General features: G+C 45.8%; 1 gene segment (V, D, J or C); it reads left to right on the top strand.

Moving 5' to 3' along the window:
- The first annotated feature begins 1,200 nt into the window (after window positions 1-1,200).
- Window positions 1,201-9,385, top strand: LOC145348596 (Ig kappa chain V region Mem5-like). The segment is given in 4 exon segments: window positions 1,201-1,249; window positions 1,436-1,738; window positions 2,680-2,718; window positions 9,057-9,385. Coding segments are annotated over 4 exon segments (720 nt in total).
- The last annotated feature ends 11,760 nt before the right edge of the window (window positions 9,386-21,145 follow it).

Here is a 21,145-nt window from a genome sequence, read left to right as displayed (position 1 = left end):
GACACTAAGGTCGTTGGGGGAAGTAAGTTACCAAGAGGAGGTAGAGAGTCTGCAAACAGACAGAGACAAAGGAAATGAGTGGCTTAACATGTGGAGTACAACCTGGGTAAATGTGAAGGTGTCCACTTTGGCAGGAAGAATAGAAAAGCAGTAAACTATTGAAATGGAGAGAGATTGTACAACTCGGTGCTACAGAGGGATCTGGCTGTCCTGGGACATCAATCACAACAAGTTAGTCTGCAGCTCCAGCAAGTGATTAGGAAAACAAATGGAATGTTGGTGTTTATTACAAGGAGAATGGAATATAAAAATAGGGAAGTTTTACTGCAGCTGTACAGGGTCTCAGTGAAACCACATCTGGAATACTGTGTACAGTTTAGGTTTCCTTATTTGAAAAAGGATATCATTGTGTTAGAAACAGTTCAGAGAAGATTCACCCGACACATTCCTGGGGTGAGGGGTTACCTCATGAAGAAAAGTTGGACAGGTTGGGCCTGAACCCATTGGAGTTTAGAAGAATGAGAGGTGATCTTATTGAAACATATCAGATTGTGAGGGGACTGACAGAGTGGATACTGGGAGGATGGTGCCTCTTCTGGGGCAGAGTGAGATGAGTGGACAGACAGATAGAAGTGCTGGAGAGAAGGTGACGGAGAAGGAGAGCTGAACAGAGGAAGAGAGAGAGAGAAAAAGAATGAGCGAAGGAGAGAGCAAACAAGGAGAATGAGACAGGAACAAAAAGAGACCGAGAGAGGGGGAAAAGAGAGAGGAGCAACAGACAGAGGGGGAATAGAGAGAGTGGGAACAGAGCCTGGGGGGACAGGTAATGAGAGAGTGAGAGAGTCTGAGACTGTGGGGCAGATAACAAGAAAGTGAGACAGACAACGGCTGGGAGACAGCGGACTGTGATGGAGACACAGAAGCTAAGGGAGAGAGAGATAGAGACTCAGGGACAGGGACAGAAGGACAGATATCAAGAGAGTGAGAGACAGAGACTGGGGACTGATGCTGAGAGACAGAGACTGAGGGAGGGGGAGAGAAGAAGAGGAAGTGAAAGGTGCTGATGTGGTTTCTCTGGGTCAGACCATTTACAAACTGAGGAACAGACAGTGAGACTCTCACAGGCTGCAGCTTTATAAAGCAGAGCCCAGAGAAGGGAGAGTTTATCAGTAACCAGGCACAGGGACACGAGCACACACCATGATTTCAGCCATCCAGCTGCTCTGGCCTCTGGCATTCTGCATCGCAGGTACAAATCTCTCTCCTTCCACCTTGAATATTTCCCTGCTCTCCATTTCAATCCAATTCTCCTGACTTGTGATTGAAGGGAAAATGCTGAAAGGAGAGGAACAGTCAGTGTCTTCAACAATATCTCATTGTACAGCCTCTTTCTGTGACAGTTCTTACTTCACTCTGTTTCTCTATTACCCCTCAGGTATCAATGGAGAAATCATCATGACCCAGACTCCCCCGGTGCTGTCAGTGAGCCTGGCCCAGACCGCCACCATCACCTGTACGGCCAGTCAAGGCATTGATAATAATATTGCTTGGTACCAACAGCGAGAAGGACAGAAACCGGCTCTGCTGATCTCTGAGGCATCAAGTCGATTCACAGGAATATCCGACCGATTCACCGGCAGTGGATCTGGGACAAGTTTCACCCTGACAATCAGCAATGTTCAGAATGAGGATGTTGCTGATTATTACTGTCAGCAATATAGCAGCAACCCTCGACACAGTGATACAGAGCCTTACAAAAACCCCAATACACACAGCACCACCTCCTGTACTGACACATCCCACAGTTTTATATAATATATAATAATGGACACACAGTCCCACCTCCTGTACTGACACATCCCACAGTTTTATATAATATATAATAATGGACACACAGCACCACCTCCTGTACTGACACATCCCACAGTTTTATATAATATATAATAATGGACACACAGTCCCACCTCCTGTACTGACACATCCCACAGTTTTATATAATATATAATAATGGACACACAGTCCCACCTCCTATACTGACACATCCCACAGTTTTATATAATATATAATAATGGACACACAGTCCCACCTCCTGTACTGACACATCCCACAGTTTTATATAATATATAATAATGGACACACAGTCCCACCTCCTGTACTGACACATCCCACAGTTTTATATAATATATAATAATGGACACACAGTCCCACCTCCTGTACTGACACATCCCACAGTTTTATATAATATATAATAATGGACACACAGTCCCACCTCCTGTACTGACACATCCCACAGTTTTATATAATATATAATAATGGACACACAGTCCCACCTCCTGTACTGACACATCCCACTGTTTTATATAATATTTAATGAACACAAGAAAGGAAACTGAACAAATTATTTGCACTTTCCACTACACACTCCAGTCCCTGTGGTGTCCACGACTCACTGAAGGCCTCGAGTTTCTCTCTTACTCTCCATGTCCACATATGAAGAGCAACTGAAAGATTTATCATCTCAACTTAGAATTCTCAACTCTCCCAACAAAACACAGAGATATTGAGAGAAACAGAGAGAGAAACAGAGAGAGAGAAAGAGTGAGAGAGAAAGATGAGTGAGTGAGTGAGTGAGTCAGAGAGCAGAGGTTTTTGTACAGCTCCTCCACTGGAAGCTGTCAGTGTGCCGTACGTTCGCTAAAGGAACCAAACTCAGACTGAGTAAGTAAAGCCCAATCCTCCGTTATTAACCCTTTCAATGCTGAAACTTTCTCAAACACAAATACTGAATAGTTGAAGGTGTTAGTGAGGAAGCTGCAGTCAATGAAATGGTTGATTGAAGAACACTGTGTAGAACAGGGAGTCCAGCTGTATTTCTTTCCTTCCATTCCCCCCTTTAAGCAGCAAGATATAAGTAAGCAGCTTTTACCCACCGTGTGGAGGAGATCTGGACGTTTGCAGACTGTGTTCACATTCCTGCAGCATGGAGTGAAATCACTCTCTAGACTCCTGTCAGTCTCAGTGTGACACACACAGGCAGAGTTTGATGTGAAGTTGAACTCTCTGTCTCACTCTCTGATATAACTGATCACAGCAGCAGCACAGTCAGACACCGAGGTGCCACCTGCCCCAGCTTTCACTCTGCTCTCTCCACTCCCTGCTTATCTCTTGCTGAAGTTCTGATGACAAACAGCCACAGCAGGGCTCACAATCCAGTGGCTTCAGTGTTCCAGGCTTTTGGGGAGACTCTCTGTTACTTTCTCTTTGGGATGAGTTCATTCTGACATTTATTCCGGATCCAACATCACTGAAAATGCTGATTGTTCTCATTGCTGTGTGTGGGATCTTGCTGTGTACATGTTGTGACCAGTCCTCAGACAGGCTCCCTCATTTGTTAACTTCTTGAACCGGATCCCAATTTTGTTTTCCTCTGGGTGAGGAGTAATCAGCTGGAATCCCACCCTCGATTGGTCACAACAGGGTTCATTTCAAATGGATCCCTTCACCCGTGGAAACCTTACACAGTCCATGTAGTTTTTTATTAGCCATTGAATCCCTACAGTGCAGGAGGAGGATATTCAGTCCATTGACAGAATTACGAGGGACAGAGATAGGGTAGATATGAGGAAACTCTTCCCCTTAATCACAGAGGCAGCAGATTTTGAGAGACGTGAGGGAAATCTTTTCACCCGATTCTCCAAAAGAGCTTCTTACCCAGGCTCCCTGTAACCCTGCGCATTTACCATTGCTAACCCACCTAAAGAACACACTCGGGGCAATTTAGCATGGCCAATCCATCTAACCTGCAGACCTTTGGAATGGGGGAGGAAACTGGAACACCCCGAAAAATGTCTCAACTCACATTCTGTCACCCCAGCACCAGTACACACAGCTCAGGGATACAGTTGGATTTTTAACCCATTTCCCTGTTGTTTCCTGAAATGTAACAAACAAACATGTCTTTCACCCAGAGTCAGTTTACTTTGAATTCAGACCATTTTCACATTCTGGGATATAACTCAACAGGAGATGGGTTTTGGATGTCTGCTGAGATGAGACAATCAGTCTCCATTGTCTCCGTAACCACAGGAGATTAAAGTTTAGTCTTAGGCATTTTTTCAATCTGCATTTCTATTTTCTGTTTGAAGAAGTCCCTGACACCATTCAGGTGTAAAAAGTCTGACAACACCAGGTTTAAGTCGAGCCGATTTATTTGATAGTAAACTCACCTCGAAAGCTAGTGAGTTTACTGTCAAATAAATAAGTTGGACATAAATCTGGTGTTGTCAGACTTTTTACTGTGTTTACCCCAGTCCAACACCAGCAGATCCACATCATGACCATTCAGGTGTGATATTCCATTTTCTCTCGGGTCTGGTCAGTCAAATATAATCCACATCGGAATTTTCCAGAAGTTGGTCACTTTACATTCTCACCCATCTTGGCTCAGTCAGAAAGTGGCCCTTCAGCCCATCCTGTCTCTGCCGGCCATCAAGCTCCTAACTATTCTAATCCCATTTTCCAACAATTGAGAGGGCGGGAATGTGGAACTGAGCCATGACAGGTCAGCCATGATCTTATTGAATGGCGGGCCAGGCTCGAAGGGCTAGATGGCCTACTCCTGCTCCTATTTCTTATGTTCTTATGTTCTTATGATCCGTAGCCTTGTGTGCTTTGGAATTTCAAATGCTCATCTAAACACTTCTTAAATGATGTGAGGGTTCCTGCCTCTACCACCCTTTCAGGGAGTGAGTTCCAGATTCCCAACACCCTCTGAGTGAAAGGATTTCCCTCACGTCCTTCAAAATCTGCTGCCTCTGTGATCAAGGGGAAACGTTTCCTCATATCTACCCGATCTCTGTCCCTCGTAATTCTGTCTTTCTGCAGTTATACAGGGCCTTGGTGAGACCACACTAGGAATAATGTGTACGGTTTTGCTCTCCTTATCTGAGGAAGGATATTTTTGGGAGAGAGGGAGTGCAGCAAATGTTTACTGGAATGATTTCTACGATAAGGGGATTGATGTAGGAGGGGAGATTGAGTTGGTGAAGATTATTTTTAGAAGTTTATTTATTAGTCATAAGTAGGCTTACATTCACACTGCAATGAAGTCACTGTGAAAATCCCCATGTGGCCACATTCCGGCGCCTCTTCGGGTATTCTGAGGGAGAATTTAGCTTGGCCTAACCTGCACACCTTTTGGACTGTGGGAGGAAACCGGAGCACCTGGAGGAAACCTACGCAGGCATGGGGAGAATGTGCAAACTCCACACAGACAGTGACCCAAGCTGGCAATTGAACCTGGGTCCCTGGCACTGTGAGACAGCAGTGCTAGCCACTGTGTCACCGTGCTGCCCCCACTGCAGCTCAGAAGAATGAGGGGGGATCACATAAAAACCTATAAAATTCCAACAGGACGAGTCAGGATAGATACAGGAAGCATGTTCCCAATGCTGGGAGCGTCCACTTTGAGGCATCATAGTCTGAGAATATGGGGGAAACCTTTTAGGACTGAGGTGAGGGGAAATTCCTTCACCCAGTGAGGGGTAAACCTGTGGAATTCACTATCACAGAAAGCAGTTGAGGCTAAAATATTATACATTTTCAAGAAGGAGTGAGATTTAGCTTTTGGGGTGAATAGGATGAAAGAATTTGGTGGGGAAGACAGGATCTGACTCCTGATTGGATGATCAGCCATGATCATGATGAAGAGTGGAACAGGCTCAAAGGGCCAAATGGCCTATTCCTGTTCCTATTTTCTGTGATTCTATGCAGACCAGCATTTATCACCCATCCCTAATTGCTCTGGTGAAGATGGTGCTGAGGTGGTGGAATAAGTTCTACTCCAATGAGTATCGGCCCAACTTGCTCAAGCTTTCCTCATAAGACAACCCCTTACTCGGTGGAATCAGCCGAGTGAACCATCTCTGAACTCTTTCCAATTCTCCTATATCTTTCCTTAAGTAAGGAGGCCCTAAGTGTCCACAATATTCTAAGTGTGATTTTCTCAATGTGCTTTAGCAAAACATCCCTCCTTTTATACTCATCCTCATTGGAATGAAGAGCGACATTCCATTTGTCTTCCTAATTTCTTGCTGTTCCTGGATGCAAAGACACCCAGATCACTCAGTACAATTTCTCCAGTTTACTAGTATTCTGCTCTATCCTCCTGCCAAAGTGGACAAACTCACATTTTCCCACATTATTCTCCATCTGTCAATGTTTTCCCACTCACTGAACCTATCTCTATTCCTTTTCAGACTCTGTATCCTCCTCACAACATGCATTTCTACTTTTCATTTTATCATCAGTAAGTTTAGTGACATTACTCTCATTCCCTTCATCCAGCTCATTAATATAGATTGTCGAGTTAAATCCCAAACAACAGCCATCTTCCTTTGTGCCGGGTATAACTCCAACCAGCGGAGAGTTTTCCCCCGATTCCCATTGGCTCCAGTTTTGCGAGGGCTCCTTGGTGCCACATTTGCTCAAATGCTGCCTTTGATGTTAAGGGCAGTCTCTCTCACCTCACCTCTGGAGTTCAGCTCTTTTCTCTATGTTTGAACCAAGGCTGTAATGAGGTCAGGAACTGAGTGACCCTGGAGGAACACAAACTGAGTGTCAGTGAGCAGATTATTGCTGAGTAAGTGCTGCTTGGTATCACTCTGGATATGTTCAGATCACATTGCTGATGATCGAGAGTAGACTGATGGGGAGGTTATTGTGCGGATTGGATTTGTCCTGTTTTTGTGCACAGTTCATAACCGGGTAATTTATCACAATGTTGGGTTGATGCCAGTGTTGTAGATGTACTGGAACAGCTTGGCTAGGGACACAGAAAGTTCTGGAGCACAAGTCTTCAGGACCTCCGGAGGAGGTCGAGATGGATCATCCACTCGGAACTTCTGGCTGAAGATTGCTGCAAATGCTTCAGCCTTATCTTTTGTACTGATGTGCTGGGTTCCTCCATCATTGAGGATGGGGATATTTGTGGTGCCTCCTCCTCCAGTGAGTTGTTTAATTGTCCACCACCATTCACGGCTGGATGTGACAGGACTGCAGAGCTTAGATCTGATCCATTGGCTGTGGGATGGTTTAACTCTGTCTATCACTTGCTGCTTCTGCTGTTTGGTACACAGTCTCTGTGTTGTAGCTTCACCAGGTTAACACCTCATTTTTCAGTCTGTCTGTTGTTGCTCCTGCCATGTCCTCCTGCACTCTTCATTGAACTGAAAGCAGCAGAGAATCCACAGAAACAGACTGATGTTTGTCTGATGTGTCTGTGTGTTTATTAGTTGTGACTGAGCAGATAGCAAGAGTTTCAGCAGCAACAAAGATGTTTCTCTAGTTCACCTCCCACTTTCCCCATCCACTTCCAAAATCCTTACGGGGAAAGGGCCAGCACCTGTCACATCCCCCCTCTAAACTACAGGCCTCCCATCTTTCAGATGAGACAATCTGATATCTGCCCTCTCAGGCGGTGTAAAAGATCCCATGGAACTATTGGAAGAAGAGCAGGGGAATTCACCCCGGTGAACTGGTCAATATTCATCCCTCAATCAACATCACTACAAATCTGCTTATCTGTTCTTTCTCAGTCTACTCCCCGGGATCTTGCTGTGCACAATGAGCTGTAAAACACATTGGGACATCCTGAGGTGCTGACAGGTGCTATAGAAATGTAATTCTGTCTTTGAGCTTGGAGATTTCTGATCCTGACTCTCACCCATTATTCATACATGCACACCCCAGAGTTCATGGGGTCATTCGGAGCAGTGACCCTGTCTGACCCCTGGACACTGAGACTAATTCTAGCCTCACCCTTGACCTCAGCCCAGTGCTGGGCAGTAAGGTTTGAAATGAAATCTAGAAGCTTCTACACCAGCCAATGGGAATCCTGTGTGAAGTGTGTTGATCCAAGTCTGCTCCAATGTTCTGGGATAAAGTTCTCCTGATCTGTGTGTGATCTGAGGTTTGTTGATGCTCAACCTGTTTCCCCCAGACAGACTGAGCAATAGTTCCAGCTTCCTGATTGGTTAACATTCTGTTAAAGCGACACTGTGTCTTTAAATACTCTCACTATTAACCATTTCAGTGCTGAATTTGTAGTAACCTTCTTTACAAATGTTTCAGTAACATTGTAAAATGATTTAACCAGCTTCAAATCAAACCTTTACCCTCAGACACTGAGCTAATTTGAAATTGAATGTGCCACTTTCCCTTGGATTCCATCAGCCTTTAATTTTAAAAAGCATTATCCATCCTCCAGTCCACCCACACCACACCTGTAGCCACAGAGGATTGGAAAATAATGGCCAGAGTCTCTGTTATTTCTTCCCTTTCTTCACTTCGCATCCTGGGATACATTTCACCCGGCCCTGGGAATTTCTCCATTTTAAAAGATGATAAACACATTAATATCTCCTCGGTCACTATCATTATCCCATTAATTAGTTCACAATCCCTCCCCTCCTGAAGCACAATATATTTGATGTAAATTATTCTTTAAGAACCACCTATCTGTCTTCTCCCTCCACACACAAGTTACCTTTTTGCTTTCTAATCAGCCCTATTTAATCCTTAGTTATTCTCTTTGCAATGTCCCACGCTATTGCTTGATGAACAGATATGTCCTGAACTCTATCTCCAGCTCGAATATCCTCCCACTGCTCTGACACTGATTTACTTTCAAGTTGCTGTTTCCTTTCCATTTTGGGAAATTCCAGTTTAGTGAAATTGGCCTTTTCCCAATTTAAAATGTTTACTCTTGATCGATCTTTCCCCTTTTCCGTAGCTACTCTAAAACTATTATGATCATTATTACCCAAATGCTCTCTCACTGATATACCTTCCACATGCCCAGTTTCATTCTCTAAAACTGCTAAAACTGCCCCTTCTCTTGTTGGGATTGTTCTGTACGGGTTAAAAAAGTTCCCCCGGAATGGATTTTCAGAATTCTGCAACGTTGAAACATTGACACTGATTTGATCCCAGTTAATATTCGGGATGTTGAAAGCCTGAAAATGGCAGTGATTAAAATTCCTTCTCTTCTCTTCCAGCCCGTGAGAATTCACAACCCACGCTGACCCTGCTGCCCCCCTCCCCGGAGGAGGTCAAGACCAAGGGCACTGCCACCCTGGTGTGCCTTGCCGATCACTTCTATCCCGATGAGGTGGAGGTGAAGTGGAAGAAGGATGGTGCAGCCATTTCCAACGGGGTTCAGACCAGCAACTACCTGCGAGCTTCGGACAACACCTACAGCGTCAGCAGCCTGCTGACCCTCTCTGGCTCTGACTGGGAGTCCAACGCTCGCTTCTCCTGTGCCCTCACCCACGTGAGCCTCTCCTCTCCCCTCAGCAAGAGTGTCAGGAGTTCAGAATGTGCCTAGAGTGTTAGAGACAGTCCACAGAGGAGACACAACTTGGAATAGAACAGGGGTGAGCTGGGAGGACAAAGGTCACTGTCAGCATTGAATTACAACTCTCTTCCTTCTCGGGACTGAGTCTGAGACACTTCCGAGGGTCAGGGGTTAAAGAACATTGTTGGGATATTGTAGAGGGAGCTTTACTCTGTATTAACCCCATGCTTTTCCTTCACTGGGAGTATTTGATGGGGACAGTGTGGATTTGTGATAACAAGTAAAACCTCTCGAAGATGCTGAAGACTGTCAGCTGTACAGAAAGAATGTGACCCTCTGAAGTATCTGCTTCAGTAAACCAGACCTCCTTCCTGCTCACCCTGCAGGTACAATTGAAGCTTTAGTCACTGTTTAAAGGGACAGGATTCTCATGTTATTGAGAAAATCTCCACAAGTGTTGTAATAAACCTCCATTCTCCCTGTGAATTTCTCCAGCTTCCTCTGGCTGGGCTGTTTATTCAAGTCTTTTTTCTGTCAATGTCAATGTGTAAAAGGTAATAAACATTAAGAATATTCAGTATATGTCTGGTGAGTGCTTTGGAAATGTCCCACTTCCCCATCAGCTGATTGGTTGCATTTCACCAAGTGATTGTCCTGATTGGTTGCTTGGCCTGTCAATCAATGACACAGTAAGAAGTCTCACAACACCAGGTTAAAGTCCAACAGGTTTATTTGGTAGCATAAGCCACTCGCTTTCGGAGCGCTGACCCTTCATCAGGTGAGTGGGAATTCTGTTCACAAACAGGGCATTTAAAGATACAAACTCAATTTACAATTTTGTCTTTAAACGCCCTGTTTGTGAACAGAATTCCCACTCACCTGATGAAGGGTCAGCGCTCCGAAAGCGAGTGGCTTGTGCTACCAAATAAACCTGTTAGACTTTAACCGGATGGTGTGAGACTTCTTACTGTGTTTACCCCAGTCCAACGCTGGCATCTCCACATCATAATCAATGACTCATCAGCAGAAGATTGGATTCAAATCCAATGATCAATCATTTGCAAATGATCAGTTTGATCTGGAATCTCTTGAGTGACAAGATTGAAAACAGAAAAGAAACTGAAAGTTGCTGGGATTAAACCATCACAATCACAATTCTCCATCCCATATTCACCACCTCCCCCTTGACCTTTCCATCTCACACGGTCCCACTATTCCCATAGTTTCAACGAGTAACTCTTGGTGATGGACATTGAATTCCCCACCCAGAGTACATTCTGTGTCCTTACCACCCTCAGTGCTTCCTCCAAGTGGTGTTCAACATGGAGGAGAACTGATTCATCAGCTGAGGGGGGGACGGTATGTGGTAACCAGAGGAAGTTTCCTTGTCCGTGTTTGACACGGTACCGAGAGACTACATGGAGTCTGGAATGTTGTTGAGGATTCCCAGGATAACTCCCTCCTGACTGTATCCCACTGTGCCTTCTGTGCTGGGAGATTGGATGTAGTGAACACGGTTCCCCATTTTCTCCCGTCTCAGTAACAAACATCCAGCTGCTCGAACTGGTACAGTAAAACGGTATTGACCGTTTCCTGGTGTCAGGTGTAGTGAGTGAGAGGGAAAAATTTAAACTGGGGACTCAAAATGTCACTCAGTGAATTTTTCAAATACTTAGAAAGGTGAAAATGAATTAATTTGCCGCAAATCGTTAAAGCTTCCATCCAGGAGGGAGTATGAGAGAGAGGAGAGAAAGACAGAAGCAGAGAGAGAGAGAGAGAGAGTGACAGACCGAGAGGGTTCCCCTCGGGGGGTTCCTGAGCAGTGACAGGCAGGGACTGAGGAAATGGGAGTTTCAGCCGTTTAGATTGTTCCTGTCGGTGTCAGTCTCCAAGATTCCTCCCACCCCCTCCACTGCTAGTGTTTTTATTTGTTTTGAGTCTGAAAGTTTAATGTTGTTCAGATAATTGTTCCCGTCTCAGTAACAAATATTCAGCTGCTTCTTTCACTTCCTCTGTTGGTTATGTTTCAATCTTCCAATCTGACAGTCTTTGGGAAAATATTTCAAAATATATATCCCCCCATCCATATTTTGAAATATTTTCCCAAATTTTTGACTGTCGGGTTTTTAGTTCCTGCCATTATAATTTTGACATTATCTTCCAAAGGGAATTCCTCGAATTCTGTGCAATGTTCAGATGAAAAGGAGAAAGAAAGGATCCAAGGCTGCTCCAGAGGCAGATTAGCTGCACCCAACATTGTCCATGCAAATCACATTCATAAGTAGGGACACATCTGCCATGGAATGTGAGAGCAGAGTTGCCAATACAAACTTCTTTTCACTATGGTTGATTTCCCAGATTGAATAATCTCCTTGAATCTTATTTCCAACCAAGTTCCACCACGGGGACAATTCTTCCAAGTTCACCACATGACTGAACATTTGAGCACCTGGTTCATGGCTCCAGGGACATACAGGTCACTAATTGCTCACTAGGACACTGTAGTTTCATTACCTTTCCCATAGATAATTAGGCAGCACAAAGAAGATGCTACATTATTTTCAGTTTGCAAGATTCTCCCAAGTCCATCCTCCCCCACATCCTCCCCCACCCCCCTGCTCTCTCTGCTGTTTTTCTCTTTCACTCCCGGGCGCTCTGTTTCAGGTTTTTTTCTAACTGCACATGTGCAGTTCAGACCTCCGATCGTTCCGACAGTGCTAAGCCCCGCCCACAGCACGGATCGGATTGAAGCCGGTAAGAAGCGTATGGGCTTGCTGCACAGGCGATTCCAGGCTCGGATCCGTATTACGCCCGGATCTGGCCCTTCGGCTCCGATTGGTAAAATCGGGCCCAGAGTGAACTCTTTGCAACAACAGCTTAAACTTTCAGATTGCTGAATCCATTCCCCCCTCGAGCAGAATGCACCTTGTGTTTTTATTTCCAGAGAACCACAAATGGAACAAGATTGGCAGCAACGTTAAGACTCTGAGAATTGATATGAAGGTTTTTATTCCCACACCATGGTCATGCTTTAGAACCAGGTGGCACAGTGGTTAGCACTGCTGTCTCACTGCTCCAGGGACCTGGGTTTGATTTCCGGTTTGGGTCACTGTGAAGTTTGCACATTCTCTCTGTGTCTGCATGGGTTTCCTTTGGGCGCTCTGGATTCCTCCCACAGTCAAAGATGTGTGGGTTAGGTTGATTGGCCATGCTAAATTGTCCCTTAGTGTCCCGGGATGTGGAGGTTAAAGAGATTATTGGGGTAACTGTGTGGGGTTCTGGGGGTAGGGCCTGGGATGGGTTTGTTGATGTGTAGATTCGATGGGCCGAATGGACTCATTCTACATGATAGGGATTCAGTGGAAAATGATTTAACATCTTCAGGACCACTGTTACAGAATATCGAACATAGAACATTACAGCACAGTACAGGCCCTTTGGCCCTCGATCTTGCGCCGACCAGTGGAACCAATCTAATGACCCTCTAACCTAAACTATTCCAATGTTATCCATATGCCTATCCACTGACCATTTGAATCCCCCAAAAATTGGCGAGTCCACAACTGCTGCAGGCAGGGCATTCCACGCCCTTACTACCCTCTGAGTAAAGAACCTACCTCTGACATCCATCCTATAATTACAACCCCTTAATTTAAAGCTATGTCCCCTTGTGTTAGCCATCACCATCCAACGAAGAAGTCTCTCACTATCCACCCTGTCTAACCCTCCGATCATCTTGTATGCCTCCATTAAGTCACCTCTTAATCTTCTTCTTTCTAACGAAAATAACCTCAAGTCCCTCAGCCTTTCCTCATAAGACCTTCCCACCATACCAGGCAACATCCTGGTAAACCTCCTCTGCACCCTTTCCAATGCCTCCACATCCTTCTTACGATGTGGTGACCAGAACTGTACGCAATACTCCAAGTGCGGCCGCACCAGAGTTTTGTCCAGTTGCAACATAACCTCACGGCTCCAAAAGTCAATCCCTCTACCAATAAAAGCTAACACACCATACGCGTTCTTAACAACCTTATCAACCTTGGTGCCAACTTTCAGGGAGCTATGCACATGTACATTGAGATCTCTCTGCTCGTCAATACTAACAAGACTCCTTCCATTAGCCCTATATTCTCTACTCCTGTTACTCTTACCAAAGTGAATCACCTCACACTTTTCCGCATTAAATTCCATTTGCCACCTCTCAGCCCAGCTCTGCAGCTTATCTATGTCCCTCTGCAAACTGTAACATCCATCCTCACTGTCTACAACTCCTCCGACTTTGGTGTTGTCAGCAAATTTACTAACCCATCCTTCTACACCCTCATCTAGGTCATTTATAAAAATGACAAACAGCAGTGGCCCCAAAACAGATCCCTGAGGTACACCACTTGTAACTGAACTCCAGATTGAATATTTCCCATCAACCACCACTCCTATCAGCTAGCCAATTCCTGATCCAAACTGCTAAATCACCCTCAATCCCATGCATCTGCATTTTCTGCAGTAGCCCACCATGGGGAACCTTATCAAACGCTTTGCTAAACATAAGAACATAAGAAATAGGAGCAGGAGTAGGCCATCTAGCCCTTCAAGCCTGCCCCGCCATTCAATAAGATCATGGTTGATCTCAAGTGGATCAGTTTCACTTTCCCGCTTTCTCCCCATAACCCTTAATTCCCTTGTCTGTCAAAAACCTATCTACCTGTGACTTAAATATATTTAGTGAGGTAGCCTCCGCCACTTCAATGGGCAGAGAATTCCAGAGATTCACCACCCTTTGAGTGAAGAAGTTCCTCCTCAACTCCGTTCTAAACTGCCCCCTCCTTATCTTGAGGCTGTGCCCTCTAGACCTGCTGTCCTTCCTGAGTGGGAAGAATGTCTCTACGTGTACCCTAACCATCCCCTTCATTATCTTATACATCTCTATAAGATCCCCCCCTCATCCTTCTAAACTCCAACGAGTACAGACCCAGTCTATTCAGCCTCTCTTCATAGTCCAACCCCCCTCATCTCCAGTATCAGCCTAGTGAACCTCCTCTGCACTCCCTCCAAGGCCAAAATATCCTTGCGCAAGTGCAGCGACCAGAACTGCACACAGTACCCCAGCTGCGGCCTCACCAGGGCCCTGTTGCAGCAAGACCTCCCTGCTTTTCTATTCTATCCCCCTCGCTATAAAGGCCAGCATCCCATTCGCCTTCTTGAGCACCTGCTGCACCTGCAGACTGGGTTTTTGCGACTCATGCACAAGGACCCCCAGGTCCCTCTGCACCGTAGCATGCTGCAGCTTTTTGCCCTTTAAATAGTAATCCCTCCTACTATCATTTCTGCCAAAGTGGATAACCTCACAATTGCTAACATTGTACTCCATTTGCCAGGTCCTCGCCCACTTGTTCAGCTTATCCAGATCCCTCTGCAGACTTTCCACACCCTCCGCACAATTTGCTTTTCCACTCATCTTTGTGTCATCCGCAAATTTTGTTACCCTACACTCAGCCCCCTCCTCCAGATCATCTATATAAATGGTAAATAGCTGAAGCCCCAGCACCGATCCCTGCGGCACTCCACTAGTCACCAACCGCCAACCAGGATAGCAACCATTGATACCAACTCTCTGCCTCCTATTAGACAACCAATCCTCTATCCACGCTAACGCCTTACCCCCAACTCCATGCACCCTAACCTTCTGAAGCAACCTTTTGTGCAGCACCTTATCAAACGCCTTTTGAAAATCTAAAATCACCACATCCACTGGTTCCCCTCTGTCTACCACACTAGTCACATCCTCATAGAAATCCAATAAATTTGTCAAACACGACTTCCCCTTCACGAAAATCCATATACACCACGTCAACTGCCTTACCCTTATCCCCCTCAGCTTTTCCAAAAACTCGACAGGGTTTGTGAGGCACGACCTACCCTTCACAAAACAGTGTTGACTGTCCCTAATCAATTTATTTCTCTCTAGATGATTATAAATCCTATCCACTGAGCCATCATAAGCTCCCTGGTCATTTATTTCACACACAAACACAGAAAATGTCAGAAAAAATCTCGATGTGGGAATGCCGGCGTTGGACTGGCGTAAACACAGTAAAAAGTCTGACAACACCAGGTTTTAGTCCAACCAATTTATTTGATAATACTCACAAGCTTTCGAGGGGACTGCCTCTCGAGACTGCCTCTCCATTCACCTGACGAAGAGGCAGTCCCCTCGAAAGCTTGTGAGTATTATCAAATAAATCGGTGGGACGAAAACCTGGTGTTGTCAGACTTTTTACAGAAAAAATCTCAGCAGGTTTGACGCATCTGTGGAGGGAGAGAGCAGAGCCAGCGTTTCGAGTCTTGAAGGGGAGCGACTACCCAGGAGATGCCAGAGTGAGGGATAAGGTAATGGTTAAGCTGGAACTGGAACACCCGGGATTTGTGTCAAATTTCAGCATGTGCAGTATTTTGCTTTTATTTGAGACATTAATTGTATTGAATCTTTATTTAACCTGGTGAGTCAATTGAGAACCAATTCTCATTTACAACAACAACCTGACCAAGAGGCGAATGCCGCAGCAACAGAAATGACAAAATACAATTGAGTGAAAGACTAAAAACAGCCCAATACATATTCGCAGTGACAGAGAATTGATAGTTTAGTCAGTACAAGGATCAGTGAACAGAGATTTAACCTTTCAGTGAAAGGTTTCCATGGACAGGATGAGATTCCTATCTGCAGGATTACAGACTGACATTAATCACATCTTCTGCTTACAGATCCCTGACTCCTTTACGGTGACAAACTCTCATCGTGTGGGTCAGACCCTCACTGGTTATGTATTCAGTCCAAGGTGGGACACAATGTTAAACATCGACACTACCCCAGACCCAATGTCTCGGGTTGCAGTGGAGAGAACCCTGACCACAACCAGAAAGTTTCTGGAACAAAACAATCGAACAATCCCAAGGGGAAGGGGGCAGGTGAACCTGGTCACAGGAAAGACTAGGAAACTGGAGGATTCAGTGAGAAATGGAGGGGAGATGGTGAGAATGCAGAATAAATGGAGGGAAGTAGGGAGGGTGACAGCAGCTGGTGAAACTGTTCCAGTTGAATAGTTAGTCTGTGTATTTGGTGTTATCAGAGACTGTTGCTATCCAAAGTGGTACAGATGCTGATTGTAATAACTGGAGGAGACTGGATTTGGAAATTACTAACTAAAGGCTTTATTGATGAGAAGAACTATTTACAATGAAGGGTTTAACAACACAACCACACAGGTCTACTCCCAACAACATCCTGACCCCAACTGAAGCCTCCAATCCCAGGAATGATCGCCCTCACTCCCGATTGGCCCAGGTTCACACCCTCACACTCCATTGGCTCCAGCCTGGTCATGTGGCCTGTGAAGGACTGCCCCTTAAAGGGACCAGGCTCACACACTCCTTCCCCCGTAACATCTTGGACGCCCTGTGATAAAACAAAAAGTACAACAGTTAACACACAGGCAGAGAAACAACAATATTACAGAAGGGACACCAGGGAAAGACAGTTCATAATGTCAGCTGGTCCAGAGATTTCTGGAACCTTGTGGAACACTGCAACTCTATCAGGGGCACTTCAGCAGCCATCGATACAGGATCCACTGATGGGGTGGATGTACTAACCACCTCTGGAGCCAGGACCTGGACGGCCCTTTCCTCTGCCTTACCCACCCAAGAAGAAGTCTGACAACACCAGGTTTAAGTCCAACTGATTTATTTGATAGTAAACTCACAAGCTTTTGAGGTTAAACTCTTCGTCAGGTGAATGGGGATTCAGCCATTCACCTGACGAAGAGTTTAAGCTTGAAAGCTTGTGAGTTTACTATCAAATAAATCAGTTGGACTTAAACCTGGTGTTGTCAGACTTCTTGCTGCATTTACCTCAGTCCAACGCCGGCATCTCCACATCATCACCCACCCAAGCCAGAGGCTGCCTTGGCCTCACCATGGACATGGAATTGTCTTGTTCAGAGGCTGGTGCATACAAACTGGATGTGGGGTCTAATTGCTCATCTCCTGGAACTGGCTCTACTTCCTTGAGTACGTAGCCAACATGCTCCTTAACTCGACAGCCTCGTGTCTCCCCCAAATATGAGACTGGTCCTGTCTTCTCCACAACTCTCCCTGGCACCCAGGCAGGTCCGCCACACAAACTCCATCTCAACATGAGGTTGCTATCATTAAATAATCTGTCCCCTTTCTGAGAGTCACGATACCCTTTCTGAGAGGCTTGCTGAGCCTCCACCCTCCCCGACAAATTTGGGAACATTAAATCTAACCAGGTACACAGGCACCGACCCATTAACAACTCTGCAGGCGTGACCCCGACATGACCCCAGTGATGGTGTGAGGTGTAGTGTTATAGGACAGCAAATAAGTGGCCAATCGCAATGGCAGCGGTCCATGAACCTGCTTCTCATGGAGCCTTGAACATCTGCATGGCTCACTCCACCAACCCATTCGGGGCAGGATGGTCGGGGACTGACCTGACATGACAAATGTCATTAGACTTGACCAAAGTCTGAAATTCATCAGCGTGAATGCTGCTCCGTTGTCTGATAGCAACACTTCAGGAAGACCATGGATCACAACGATCTGCCTCAGTTTATCAATGGTAAATGGAGGCTGTGATGGGTCTCATGAGCTGATCGTCCAGCCACTTGGAATGGGCATCGACTAACACCAGGAACATCTGCCCCAAAAAATGTCCAGCAAAACCTACATGAAGCCGTGACTACAGACAACCCGAATGTTCCCAACGGAGCATGTTCATTGGTGGAGGTAACGCTTGCTGATTCAGACAACTCTCACACGGCCCAACCATTTGTTCAATGTCTCTGTCAATGCCATAACTACTGGGCAACACTTTAGTTCTGCTCTGGCCAGGATGGGCATCATGTAACTCTTGGAGCAGTAGCCATTATACAAGGGGTGATACCATGACACAGACTGCCCCTCCACAGTAGCCCCTTCACAGGGTACCTGGTACCCGCAATGTAAATACAGCTTCATTTGCTCTGCCTTGTCAAAGTGCCACCCGGTCAGTACCATTTCCTTTGCTAACACCAGCTCCCTATCTGTCCACATCTGGATGTGGGCTGCTGAGACAGGCAGAGGCCAAATAACACAGAGCCAATACTATCTCCTGTGGAACAGGCGGTGACGGTGTGGTCTGTGGTAGCAGCAGGCAGCTCAATGCATCTGTATTTGAGATCTATGTTCCCGGCCTATGCAGGAAGGTTTAGCTGTTTGGTGCCAGCAGCAATGCCCATCTCTGCACCCTGGCAGAGGCAATAGGTGGCACTGGCTTAATGTCCTGGAAAAGCCCTAACAATGGCTTATGGTCTGACACAGATGGTGAAATGCCGCCCATAGACATATTGGTGAAATTTTTCACTGTGCGGGTAACTGCCGGGCTTTCTATGTCGATTTGTGAATACACTTTTTCAACGTCTGACGAAGTCCTCAAAGCAAATGAATTTAGCCTCTCCGCCCCATCTGCCAGTCTATGGGATAGAACTGTTCCAACTCCATAGAGCATCATACAGTCACACAGCACAGGAACAGACCCTTCGGCCCACCATGTCTATGCTGACCATCCAATACCAATCAATATTAATCCCATTTTCCTGCCCCCATATTCGAACGCTGGCTAATGAAGGCAAGCATTCCAATTGCCTTCTTCATCGCACTATCTCCCTGTAATGCAACCTTCAGGGATCCATGGACTTGTCCACCAAAGTCCCTTTGTTCTTCAATTCTCCCTCAGGACCTACCGTTCATTGTGTATATCTGACCTTTATTAAATCTCCCAACATGCAGCACCTCACACTTAACAGGATTAAACTCCATGTTTCATTGCTCTGTCCACCTGCCCCATCCCCAAAATGCTCACCCACTGATGCTTCAACAACTTGCCCGGATTCATTCCTGAGGATTAAGTCAAACGCGGGCCATCCCGTGATTATCCACCAAATGACACAAAAAGCTCTCCTGGAATCACTTCAAAAATTCCACCCTGTCTAATCCTTTCACACTGAGGTGATTCTATTAATATTGGTGAGGTTGAAATGCCCGATTACTATAGCCCTATTCCTCTCACACCTCTCTCTGTGATTTGCCTACATATCTGCTCCTCTATCTCCCTCTGAGTGTTGGGTGGGCTGTAGTATAATCCCAGTACAATGATCACCCTTTATATTTCTCAACTCCATCCATATGGCCTCATTTGAAGAGCGTTCCAATACCTCCTCCCTCATTACTTCAGGCTTGGTCTCTTTAATCAATAAAACACTATCCCCTCCTCTCTCACACCGCCCCCCGCCCCCACCCCCATCATGCCTGCAACTTCTATACCCTGGAATGTCGAGATTCCAGTCCTGTCCTTCTTTCAACCGTATCTCAGTGATTACAACAATCTCATATTTCCACGTGCTGACCAACTCTCTAAGTTCATCTGCCTGACCAGACAGGCTCCTTATATTAAAATAGATGCTGTTTAGCCTTCCAATCCTCCCATGTGCCTTATCAAGCCCAAGTCTTCTCTGCCTGCTGGTCTGACTGAGTTTTCCTTCTATATCTGACTGAACCTCACTCCCAACTGTACATCTGCTGTGTGTTCACCCCCCTGCAAAGTACGGAGAGGCGTCAATGATTCCGAATGGTTTGCTCGGATCAAGGTGCATCAGCAATGACGATGATTGTAAAGCTGGTTTGACTTTTACTAAAGTTTCTTTCTTCCTGTCCCCACAATTCCATCGCTGATGTTTGTTTAGAAGCTGGTGTGGGGGGCGGGGGAGGCCAGAGTTGTTGCTGAGTTCAGCAGGAACCTTCCAGTTGAGGAAGCCATGAGGAGGAGACTGGTGATGAGGGAGTGGGGTGTCAGGGCCGGCAAATGGGGGAGGTGGGGACGCAATTGGGAGGCCAGGCTATTGGGGAAGGGAAGGTGGGGATGGGGAAGTCGGGGCCTGTGATCAGGGGAATGGGGGATTAGGTTGGGGAAACCATCGCAAGGCAGGGATGTGGAGGTGCTGATCCAGTCCTCATAGGTGGGATTAACCCCGTCCACTGGTGTAAATCCCTGGCGGATTTTGTGAAACACAAGTGCCAGAAATTCAACTGACTAAGTGCACCCAGAAAACAGCAGGAAAATCTCCCATTTTCCCACCCCAACAGCACATTGTTTTTCGGGAAATTTGCCCCAATCTTTTCAAGAGAGCGATGGACACAATGTACATTGGACATGACCCACTAATAACACTCTGCCTACCTTCAACTCACTGTTTAACCTCCAGCCCACCTTCTGTTCCAATCCAGATGTTTCAGTCCATGAGTCAGATAGGACTATAACACAGGGGCTGGCATTCAGCCCTCACGTCCATACTAACCTGCTTGCTAGAGTCATTCACAATTAACAGCTCAGTTTAATGTGTGTTGTGGGAAAGTGACTGGAATGTTTTATTAGAGACAGAACGAGTGAGAAACGTGAACTGATCAGAAAGAGTCAACATTGCTTTCAATAGAGTCAGACATGTTCAACTAAGCTGCTTATATTTGTTAATGAGCCACTAATGTGCTCGATAAGGGAATGTCTCTGGATATTATTTCTATGCATTTCCAGAAGACATTCGGGTAGGTGCCACACGAGAGGCTGTGAATAAAGTATGGAATTAGAGGAAAGCTTTTGCCATGGATAAGGAATTGGTTCGGAGATAGGAGACAGAGAGTAGGGATAATGTGTGTTATTCCAATCAGCAAGCT

The sequence above is a fragment of the Carcharhinus amblyrhynchos genome, chromosome 9 (genome assembly GCF_965287045.1).
Source record: "Carcharhinus amblyrhynchos chromosome 9, sCarAmb.v2.hapA, whole genome shotgun sequence".
NCBI classification, from domain to species: Eukaryota; Metazoa; Chordata; class Chondrichthyes; order Carcharhiniformes; family Carcharhinidae; genus Carcharhinus; species Carcharhinus amblyrhynchos.
The sequence above is the reverse complement of the archived record's forward strand: the minus strand, read 5'-3'. Positions and strand labels throughout refer to the sequence as shown.